The sequence below is a fragment of the Erythrolamprus reginae genome, chromosome 1, assembly GCF_031021105.1.
Source record: "Erythrolamprus reginae isolate rEryReg1 chromosome 1, rEryReg1.hap1, whole genome shotgun sequence".
Taxonomy (NCBI): Eukaryota; Metazoa; Chordata; class Lepidosauria; order Squamata; family Dipsadidae; genus Erythrolamprus; species Erythrolamprus reginae.
In genome coordinates this window covers 312,837,900-312,849,009 of record NC_091950.1, presented here as the reverse complement: position 1 = coordinate 312,849,009, position 11,110 = coordinate 312,837,900, and the positions used below count along the sequence as shown (strand labels likewise).

Here is an 11,110-nt window from a genome sequence, read left to right as displayed (position 1 = left end):
AACGCCAATCCATTCTTGTGGAAAGATGTTCTATTTTATTTTGAGCAAAATAGATTCGCAGCCTTCCACGGGCCAACAAGCATCCCAATTTATTGTATTCCTTTATCTGAAAAGCCAAACCTCTCAGCATGACAGATAAAAGTATTTGGCTCCATGGCATTCATCCCCCACAAAATGAAAAAGGAAAAAGGAGCTCTGCTGTATGTTTCCAGAACTTCATCTCTGTGCAAACAGAGAACTGGAAAGTGCACAAAAGGGTTTTACAGAGTATTCTAAATCGGTGGTCACCAACTGGTAATCCATGACCACTGGTGGTTCACGAGAAAATTTTGGTGGTCCACAGAAAAATTATTTGCATTTTTTATATTGCACTAAATCAGGGGTCTTCAAACTTCGTATGTCACTTTGTATGTAGTGCAATAAATGTTTGTGTTGCTGCCAAGTCTCTATCCCTTTGGGGTCTTTTTGTGTGGGTCAGGAGGTGGGGAGAAATTCTGACTTGAGGTCTGCTTCAGCCTCCTGGTCCAGGGATTTGGGTGGTGACTGGAGGGAAGTGCCACCAATGGCGAAGGGCTGGAGGGTTCCAATGGGACTGCATCATGGCATGGAACTGGCTGACCATCTCAGCCCGCTGAGACTCCTGGCATTGGTACCTGGCCTTGCATTCCAGTAGGTATTACTTCCGCTTAGAAAGCCTAAGCTCATAGTCCTCAGTGAGGTGCTTCTGGTAAACCTTCTTTTTGGTCAGTTCCAATCTAAACTGCGCCTGCTCGTAGACTACAAGCTGTTTTACCAAACTCTATCTCATAGCGGCTGCTTGGCTATAATAACTGCTTCTTGTTGGAGCCCTAAGGAGCCTGGTCAAGGAGTGGCTGGGAGGGGCAGGGCAAGTAGAGGCTGGTAAGTCACCCCTTGACATGAGTGACATTGAGTTGGCCATACCCACTGTCACATGACCACCTAGCCCCGCCCATCCAGCTGATCATTAGGCAGGTAATGACTACAGCTATTGTCTGGGCAAAGATCAATGGAAAGCATGCTGGGAGGAGAGAAGGAAGGATCAATGACGAATCTGTAGGGTGTACAGTCATCATCGAATTTGATACAGGAAGCAATGATGAAAATGCAAGAAGTAATAACTAGGAACGATGAAGAGATGAAAAATGAAATGGGTGATTTGAAGGGCGACATTAAGATCAAACTTTTAAGATCAAGTGTGGTGTATTCTGACCTATTATAATGATTGATTGTATGCCATCAAGCCATTTTCAACTTCTAATTACTACATAGATAATTTTATGAATGACAATCCATGACATAGCTCAAGGCCAGACTATCTTCAAGACCTCCTTCTACCACATAGCTCCCAGTGACTGATAAGGGCGCTTTTCCACTAAACAGTGTCAGCTGGCGGGACCGCTGGAGGGCCTTCTCTGTGGCTGCTCCATCTCTTTGGAACCAGCTACCTCCCGAGATCTGGACTGTCCCCACCTACTGGCCTCTGGAAAAGCTGTAAAGACCTGGATTTTTTGGCAGCCCTGGAGTCATTGATCAGATGGCACGCCATCGGGATCCAACCAGTAAAGACATGCATGGGTTTTTAAAAACTGTTTTAATTGTTATTTGTTGGTTTTAAATTGTTCTGAACTGTGTTTAGGGGGTTTTATATGACATTTCATGTGTAGTTGGTTGCAAGCCACCCAGAGTCCTTTGAGAGTTGGGCAGCATATAAGTCCAAATAAATGAATGAATGAATGAATGAATAAATAAATAAATAAATCCTTAACCTGTTATTTTACATCTCCCAAGGGTGCATTCATTGCTGTTGTAACTGAGACCATCTACTTTGCTGCCAGCCCTTGTTTTTTTCTTTTCTTCCACCTTTTCAGCATTAAAAGAAGCTTCTTTCCTCCTCCTCCTCCTCCTCCTCTTCCTCCTCTTATTCTCTCAGAAATCCATTTAGGAGATAACTTTGAGTAAGAAAGGAATTATGAGACGTGGGAACAATGGTACAAATGGATGGAACTTAGGGAAAAATATAACAAAATCATGGGTACATTTATTTTATACATATACATTTGCATCAGTATTTGCACAGTCCTTTTATAAAGGGAAATCGTGGGCAACTCTCAAAACTAATGGAAAAAATATAGCATGTAAATATGTAAATAGAAATGTATAAACATGTTAAGGTTTGAATAAGAGTCCCGTGAGGATAAGCAGACAAGAAATAATATTATGTAACAATGCAGAAATACTCAAAGTATAATAATAAAGTAAAAATAAATTAATATTAATAATAATAATAATATTGCATTATTGTTTTTAAAGGAAATATTTGAAAATCAATAAAGTTTGTGTTTCTTTAAAGAAAGAATTAACGAGCATCATTCAAGGACTGAGTCTGGAGGCTTCAAGAAGGACCCAGTCCAGGTTAGAAGAAGCTCTGCAAAGAGCGATTTGCCTCAGATGCCCCCACACTTTCCCGCCTGTCATCCCTGCAGCATCCCTAATGGTTTTATCAATAGTTCCGCTCCCTTTGGTCGCTACCACGTCCCTCACATCTTCAAATCCAGCTTGCTTTATCTTATATACAGTATATATATTTTGCGGGGGGAAGGGGAGAGATATTATTTTCTTTTTTAAAAAAAATCTCTTTGTTGCTTGCTTTGCTGCAGCCCTGGGGAAGCCTTGGAGAGGGCGAGCATCCGGAGGTTTTTCTCCCCTCCATCCCTCGACCGAGATGGCTCTCCTGGATACCCGGTCTGCCGGTATCTGCCCCCATCACACACACACACACCGCTTCCCGCCTTCCGGAAGCCCATCGCCTGAGGCGCTTTTCGCTTCCTCCCATCCCCTCGCCCTGCTTTCGGCTCGGGTCCTCTGGGGCTCCGCACCCTCCCCTCTGGAAGTCGCCCAGTCAACCTCTTTCTCGCTCGCTCGCTCTCCAAACGAGCCCTGCTCCCGTTTTCCTCAGTCGAGGTTGACTATTGAAGGCGCTCTCGGGGCTTTACTCAGCAGCCCGCCTGGTGCGGATAGATAGGGGGTGCTTTAAGCGAAGCGGGGTGGGGGAGAGGTGGGGAGAAGGCGAGGCGAGGCGAGAGAGGCTGCTGGTGCAGAAGCAGGGCGCAACACAATGAAGGTGTGAGGGCGAAGCTGCGCTGCCTCTCTGGTCCTCCTCCTCCTCCTTCCACCACCACCTCCTCCTCCCTGTCGGTCTTCAGTCGGGGTATGGAGGGAAACGGATGTCCGACTTGCTAAGCAAGCCCTGCTTTGGATCTATCCCCGGGGACGCCTCTCTCTCGAGGAAAATGGTCAATAGAGACATGAATGGCTTTCCTGTCAAGAAGTGCTCCGCTTTTCAGTTCTTTAAGAAGAGGGTAAGAAGACTGGTTTCAAACCCAGGGGCTTGTTGGGGATGCTAAAGCCGATTTGATTAAGGAGCGAATCTCTCTCCTTCTCTCTCTCTCTCTCTCTTTCTTGCTCTTTCTCCCTCCCTCTTTCCCCCTCTCTCTCATTCTCCCTCTATATCACTCTCTTTCTCCCTTTCTCTCCTTCCCTCCCTCTCTCTCCTTTTCTCTCTCTTTCTCTCTTTCTCCTTTTTCTCTCCTTTCCTCCCTCCTTCCGTCTCTCTCCCCCTCCCCCTCTCTTTCTCCCCTTCTCTCTCTCTCTCATTCTCTCTCTCCCTCCCTCTTTCTACCCTTTTTTCTCTCTGCCTCTCTCCTTCCTTCCCCCCTCTCCCTCCCTCTCTCCCCCTCTCTCTCTGTCTCTTTTTTTCTCTTTCCCTCTCTCCACCTCTCTCTTTCTTCCCTTCTCTCTCTCTCTCTCATTCTCTCCTTCCCTCCCTTTCTCTTTCTCCCCTTTTCTCTCACTTTCTCCCCCTCCCTCCCTCTGTCTCCTTTTTTTTCTTTCCCTCTCTCCCTCTTTCTTTCCCCCCCCCCTTTCTGAAGGGTCGTTTTACAAGTGCAGTGACATCAGTGACATCTGTTTTAAACAGAAAGTGGACAGGGCAGGAGTGCATGGCACTACATAAGCATCAGTTACCAGTTTTAATTTTTGTGGTCGGGATGAGGCTGGAGGGTGGGATGATCCCCGAATAAAAGCTGTATACGGAGTGGTTCTGTAAAACCTTAACTCAGGGGGTTACATTCTATTGCAATAGTGGCTAGATGGATCTTCCATGCTCAGAGGCAGTGTATCTTTGAATATCAAAGACTGAGGTTGTTGCCTTTGCATCTTGTGGGGATCTGTGGTGATGCTCCAGAGGCATCTGTTGGTCGGCTCTTGTATTGTGGAGAGTTCACTAAATTCAATAGATCTTTGATTCCAGCCATCGTAACTTTGTTTATGGCTTGACAGTCTGCATTTGGCAGTAAGGTCTCTTGGGGGTGGGGGTGGGGGTGGGGAGCAGGTTTGTATGTTATTTTTCCTCTCCTTCCTCAGAGTTCCTCATCTGAAAATGGGAATGGTCCCTGACCTACTTTGCCCCCCCCCCCTCTAAAATGGGGATTTGGTCATTGGACGGATGGAAAGAACACACATTGGCAAGAACTGTGCATGAAAATAAAAGGCGGAATATTGAGGAAGAGCAAAAGGAGGGTTGTCATAGCCTCTCCCATTGTGTGGCTCTTCTAGTTTTCTCCATTTGATCATTCAAGCAGTTTGTGACCCTTTCATTCATAGCTGCATTATTTCGCCTCCATTCATCTCGGGATGCTGAGCTATTTGCAGGTTCAGCAGAACTGTGCCACAGCCCAGTAAGCAAGGTTTGTTCCATTGCAATCGCGATCCTAGGTGCTAAGGCAGGAAAGAAGAACTGGCAAAAATTGTTTGTATCGGAAGACCTTATTTCACTAAATTCTCTGGGTCCTTCTTAGCTTGTTGCACGATGTGATATAACAGTTTGCTTTTGAGGTGGGTAAAAATTGTGCCCATGATGTAATGATTGGCTGGTGATGCCTCCTTGCCCGGGTAGAAGCTCACAGCTGCCTACAAAATCTTCCTTGTTAGCCCTGTTAACCGCAACCACTCTCATTCAGCAGTTCTGGGCTCCATGAGATTTAGCTCATCAACCTGGCAACGTCTTCTCTCTTAGAATGGCAAAATGAAGATCGAGTGCAGATGATTAGGAAACAGAGGAGCGAGGAGCAGGCAGGTTGTGCCGTTCCTTCATTCACCAATTTCCATTCACCCTCCCTCTGCCTTATATGGAGGAGGCTGTCACTTCCATTTAGTCCAGTGGTTAAATGCAGCAAAGAGATTCCAACCGGAAGCTCCATCTCTCTTAACTCGCCACAGCAGAAAGCGTGACCCAGTCCAGGCGCTGCAAGGAACTAGTTTCAATGCATGAAGTGGAAAATTGGAAACAATTCCCACAGCTGTGCACTTGGTGTGACCGTACATGGTCTTCCCACTCCCTCCTACATGGGGCCAAATGGTCAGGATGCTTTCCCCAGAGACTGCTTACCTTGCAATCTTAAATACAGGAGAATAAAACCATTGAGTTTAATAATGTTTACTCCTAGTTATCAGTGAGTCTTTGGCAGGTAGGCTTTCTACAATGACGTTGGCATTATTGTTAAATCAGAGGCTGGAGGCCGAGGAAGAGGGTAACAGCTCTTTATTCAATAATCAGGAACATTTAAAGTGACCAGCTCGCAGGCAGGTAGTGACTTAAAGAAAAGCGGCCGAAGCCACACCTTATATACTTTGTTACCAGCGCTGGGGATTGGTGACAATGTTTCAAGACTTCGCGCCGGGGCTTCCTATTGGTTGCGCCCGGAGGTTCCCTATTGGTCGCGCCTCGGCTTCCCATTGGTTGCGCTTGCGGGTTTCTCATTGGTCGCGCCTGCTCCAATCAGCGATCACATTTATTCTAACAACTTGCAAACATAACAATTATTGTGGAGAAAGAGTCATTATATGGTATTCAAATTCACATTTGTTTAGTTTGTTTAGTTACAAGTAGACCTCAACTTGCAACCATTCGTTTAGTGACAAATAGGATGGCACTGAAAAAAGTTATTTATGGCCATTTTTTCATACTTCAACCATTGCAGCATCCCATCACCTATAGTCACTTGATTAAAATTCAGATACTGGCATATATTTATGATGTCCCAATGTCCCTCAGAGTCACATGATCAGCTTTCTGAGAAGCAAAGTCAATGAGGAAGCCAGATTCACTTAACAACAACCATGTTATTTATTTATATAACTCTAGTGATTGAACCTAACAAGTGTGGCAATGTACTGCTCAAAAAAAATAAAGGGAACACTTAAACAACACAATATAACTCCAAGTAAATCAAACTTCTGTGAAATCAAATTGTTCACTTAGGAAGCAACACTGCTGGACAATATATTTCTCATGTTGTCAGCACATTAAACTTTGTACAGAACAAAGTATTCAATAAGAATATTTCATTCATTCAGATCTAGGATGTGTTATTTGAGTGTTTCCTCTATCTTTTTGAGCAGTGTATATAAAAGTTCTCCAAATCCTATAGAGGAATGGTCTCACTGTTGCATTGTTTATTAAAATTATTTGTAATTAACAGCTCTGTAATATTTAAATCTCTGCCAGATTCGCAAAAATAACGTTTTTAAAAAAGACAATAAAATGTAACTTTTAAAAACCCAAAACAACAGAATTTTGGATAGATGTCCATTGTGCATAACTTCCCTTTTCTTCAATATTCTTGGAACATATAAAAATCAGGAACAATTGGTCCATATCAACCCATTTGCTAATTTCCTTCAGTGTTTTAAGACTGTTACATGGCAAAAGGATTACAGGGGAAAAGGTATTTATAGCAATAGCTTTTAGACTTATAAACCACTTCATAGTGCTTTTACAGCTGTCTCAAAGTGGTTTACAGAATCAGAATATATCCCCCAACAATCTGGGTCCTCATTTTACCCACCTCGGAAGGATGGAAGGCTGAGTCAACCTTGAGCCGGTGGTGCGATTTCAACCGCTGAACTACAGCTATCAGTTGGCTGAAGTAGCTTACAGTGCTGCACTCTAATCATTGAGCCACCCTGGCTCTTAAGGTCGAAAAATAGGACAAAACTCACCAACTCTCTTGCTTAGCAATGGAAATGTTTGGCTCAATTGTGGTTGTAAGTCGAGGATTATCTGAAATTGAATACTAACTCTATATGAGCCGCCCTGAGTCCTTAAATAAATCGAAGTCAGATAGATAGATAGATAGATAGATAGATAGATAGATAGATAGATAGATAGATAGATAGATAGATGACAGCCAGCCAGACAGACAGACAGACAGAGAGACGGACAGAGAGATAGATAGATAAAATGTGAGAGTAGGTCTTTGAAGTTTTGTCAGGGGTGATCCCTGCAGCATGCCAAAACCTCTTCCCCCTCCCAGTGCTGTTTTGAATGGCATCCCTGGTGGACACATGTCTCATATTAAAAAATGTCAACATTACTTCAGCTGGTGCCTTTTCATTTTTCTCTCACATGTTCATCAATCTGTACTTTCTGACCAAACTGTTGGAATGTGAGAAATGTGCACCACAATAATTGCTGGTTTGTAATATGAACACCCATGCCTTGTATTAGGTTCACTTGAGATGAAATTCCATTTGAAGAGACGTCTGGCTTTTAATCACTCCGCGCTCCAGGCCAAAGCGAATTCTCATTTCTACATTGTCCCAATCAGAGACAGTAGAGGTCACCTATTTATTTCTTTAGAAAAATGTTTCTGCTCATCTTGACCCATCACTATTGCCCTGTCAATAGATTAACCAATTTTCTAAGCGCTTGATGTCAGTGAATGTGTTTTGTCTCATTGGTGGCTAGTTCATCATTGGAATAATATTTAGGATTCATAGTCATTCAAAACTCACTGGTATGGAATGTTTGGCTTAGGATATGCTGTAGATACCTGAGGAAAATATATTTAAAGTTATGGAAAATTGGATATTACATGGGAATGTGCAAGAGTTTAATATTGGTTTTTAAGTTCAACCACATATTCTAAATTTCACTTATCCTGATTTATTCCACATGTAGATAGTACTGGTAGATAGTACTCAATGACTAAAAGATACATATGAAATTGATATAAAATATCTGCTGAGATCTGCTGAAGTACTTTTTGCTAGGTATTGGAAAGTACCCTGTTTCCCCGAAAATAAGACAGCGTCTTATATTAATTTTTGCTCCCAAAGATGTGCTACGTCTTATTTTCAGGCGATGTCTTATTTTTTTTCAATGAAGAATTCACATTTATTGCTGAACGAAAAAAATGAACATTTATTATATACTGTACAGTAGTTGTCATCACAAACCAGCATAACCAGACAAACTGTGAATCCTATCAAGAATTTCTTACTACTACCGTACCATTAATTCCATGTACAGCAATCATACTTTCTTCAAATATATGTTATATATGTTCTGTTCGGGAATGCTGCAAAACGAAACGTCTCTTATGTCTTACTTTCGGGGGATCCCTTATATTAGGCAATTCTACAAAACCTCTCCTATGTCTTACTTTCGGGGGTGACTTGTTTTCGGGGAAACAGGGTAACTAGGTTAACAAACAGCAGTGGGTTTTAGGGCAAAATAAACTTGCTATTGCTTCCATTGCCACTGGCATTAAAAGTAATATGGTTTTCATGCAAACTCAAAGTGCATTTTAATTTGTGTGTGTGTGGTCTATAAATTCATTTTCAACTCAATATCAGTATAATTTCATAAACATATGGTATATTTCAGAATAGGAAAATAAAAGTGGTAAAAAACAATACAATAACAGGTTGGAAGGGGTATGATACAAAGAATATCATATGTGTTATTGAACAAAACATGAAGCTAGTCCACTGTTCTAGTAGGCAAAAGTTTTGATAAGCCCTTCTACCATGCTATGCTGATCAAAAGGGAACTTTTGAGCCAAGCTGATGGTACAGCTACACAAAATGAAGAATTACAGTAGTGTCCTTTGGCACAGTTTTCCCAGTGATAGTGCATTTGACCTTGAAAAATGCACCCCATTAAAATTCTGCTGCAGATGTCCCATGCAGAGCTATGGGTCTGCAGGACTATTATTTCACAGGGGCATTGCTGGCGGGAGAGTGTCAAAATATCCGAAAACATAGGTGTGACACTCCAATCAAGGACTACAGCTTTTTGTACAGGGATGGAAATTGCTTCACCTTCCAGTGAAATTAGGAACATGTTTTGCTTAAACTCAACATGCATTCCTCCCAAAGACTAGAAGCCCACAGAATTTATGATGCTGATTGTGTAACTGCCAGATTTTTGTTAAAAGTGTGGGTAGATGGAGGGCAGATTGCCTGTGCTATTGAGTTTAGCTAAGTCAGAGGTTTTCAGAGTTTTTAGGCTATGTATTAAAACAAAGCCCCAAAATCAAAAGGCAAAGCTGTAGTGATAAAAACTGGACTGCCCTGGAGTGAACTTTAATTCTTTTGTCCTTAGTCTCCAGAGGTGGGTTCCTCCCAGTTTGGACTGGTTCACCCAAACTGGTATCAACCTGCTGGTGATGTTACAATGATGTTACAGGACCAGTTCGGTTGTGCCAGTCTATGGATGCCACCATCTATTTTTTTATTTTTTGGGGAAAAATTAGGGGGGGGGGGTTTCCAGGTTATTTTGATTCTGTGCATGAGCAGAAACTGAGTTTCCGTCACTGCACATGCATCGCCATCTTGGTTTCGGCTTTTTTTAAAAAAGAATTGTTTTAAAGATTTTTGGCACTGCGCATGTGCAGTGGCACGGGAGGAAGCGAACTGGCGGCGAGGTAAGTTAGAACCCACCTGTTAGTCTCTCAGATAAGGTCAAGTTGTTTCAGAACACTGAGATACATTTTTAAAGATCCTGACTAAGTCATGCTAGAGGCAAGGCTTTTGATTGAAGAGGTAGAAGGACCAGAATGTTGCTTGAATGGTTCTGACCGATACACCGTATGAAAATCATATTCAGATTAATGTTACATAGAAGACTGACGGTAGAAAAAGACCTCATGGTCCATCTAGTCTGCCCTTATACTATTTCCTGTATTTTATCTTACAATGGATATATGTTTATCCCAGGCATGTTTAAATTCAGTTACTGTGGATTTACCAACCACGTCTGCTGGAAGTTTGTTCCAAGGATCTACTCTTTCAGTGAAATAATATTTTCAGTGAAATAATATTTTCAGTGAAATAATATTTTCTCACGTTGCTTTTGATCTTTCCCCCAACTAACTTCAGATTGTGTCCCCTTGTTCTTGTGTTCACTTTCCTATTAAAAACACTTCCCCTCCTGAACCTTATTTAACCCTTTAACATATTTAAATGTTTCGATCATGTCCCCCCTTTTCCTTCTGTCCTCCAGGCTATACAGATTGAGTTCATTAAGTCTTTCCTGATACATTTTATGCTTAAGACCTTCCACCATTCTTGTAGCCCGTCTTTGGACCCTTTCAATTTTGTCAATATCTTTTTGTAGGTGAGGTCTCCAGAACTGAACACAGTATTCCAAATGTGGTCTCACCAGCGCTCTATATAAGGGGATCACAATCTCCCTCTTCCTGCTTGTTATACCTCTAGCTATGCAGCCAAGCATCCTACTTGCTTTTCCTACTGCCCAACTGTTGTATCCTGTAATGGCTACCTTGTAACTCTGTAAATAGTTTGTTCCTCTTTCAGCGCTGTCTGAGCCCAAGCAGGAAGTCGCTCCTGATTGGCTCAGACGCGGCCGGCTCTAGCTTTGGCGGGAACCGCAAATATATAAAAGGAGCGGTTTCTCCAGGCAGAGTCAGTCGGTACTCGCTGAATTGTCACTTTGCCTTGCTGAGCTGTCACTTGTTCTCTGAGCTGAATAAAAGTACCGATTGCTCAAAACCCTGTCTCTGGGTCTACTTCACTGGCGACGAACGGACGGAAGAAACTTCGCGTGCAACATGGACAAAATCCAGATCGGCCAGGCTCCGGAACTCTTCGATCCCGAGAAATCGACATGGGACGAGTACATGGCCACCTTCGAGATCTTCCTCGAGGCGGCGGGAATGCAGGACGCCGAAGCCGATCGCAGACGGGCTATTTTCCTTAACTACTGCGGCGCAGAAATCCGTAG

At 42.8% G+C, this 11,110-nt stretch overlaps 1 protein-coding gene across 1 annotated transcript in view; it reads left to right on the top strand.

Annotated features, from left to right (window-relative positions):
* Window positions 1–3,245: 3,245 nt before the first annotated feature.
* SGK1 (serum/glucocorticoid regulated kinase 1) overlaps window positions 3,246–11,110 on the top strand; it is a 107,758-nt gene continuing 99,893 nt past the window's right edge. The window contains exon 1 of the mRNA XM_070733555.1: window positions 3,246–3,380. Coding sequence (XP_070589656.1) covers window positions 3,246–3,380 — 135 coding nt within the window. The remainder of the gene's footprint in view (window positions 3,381–11,110) is intronic.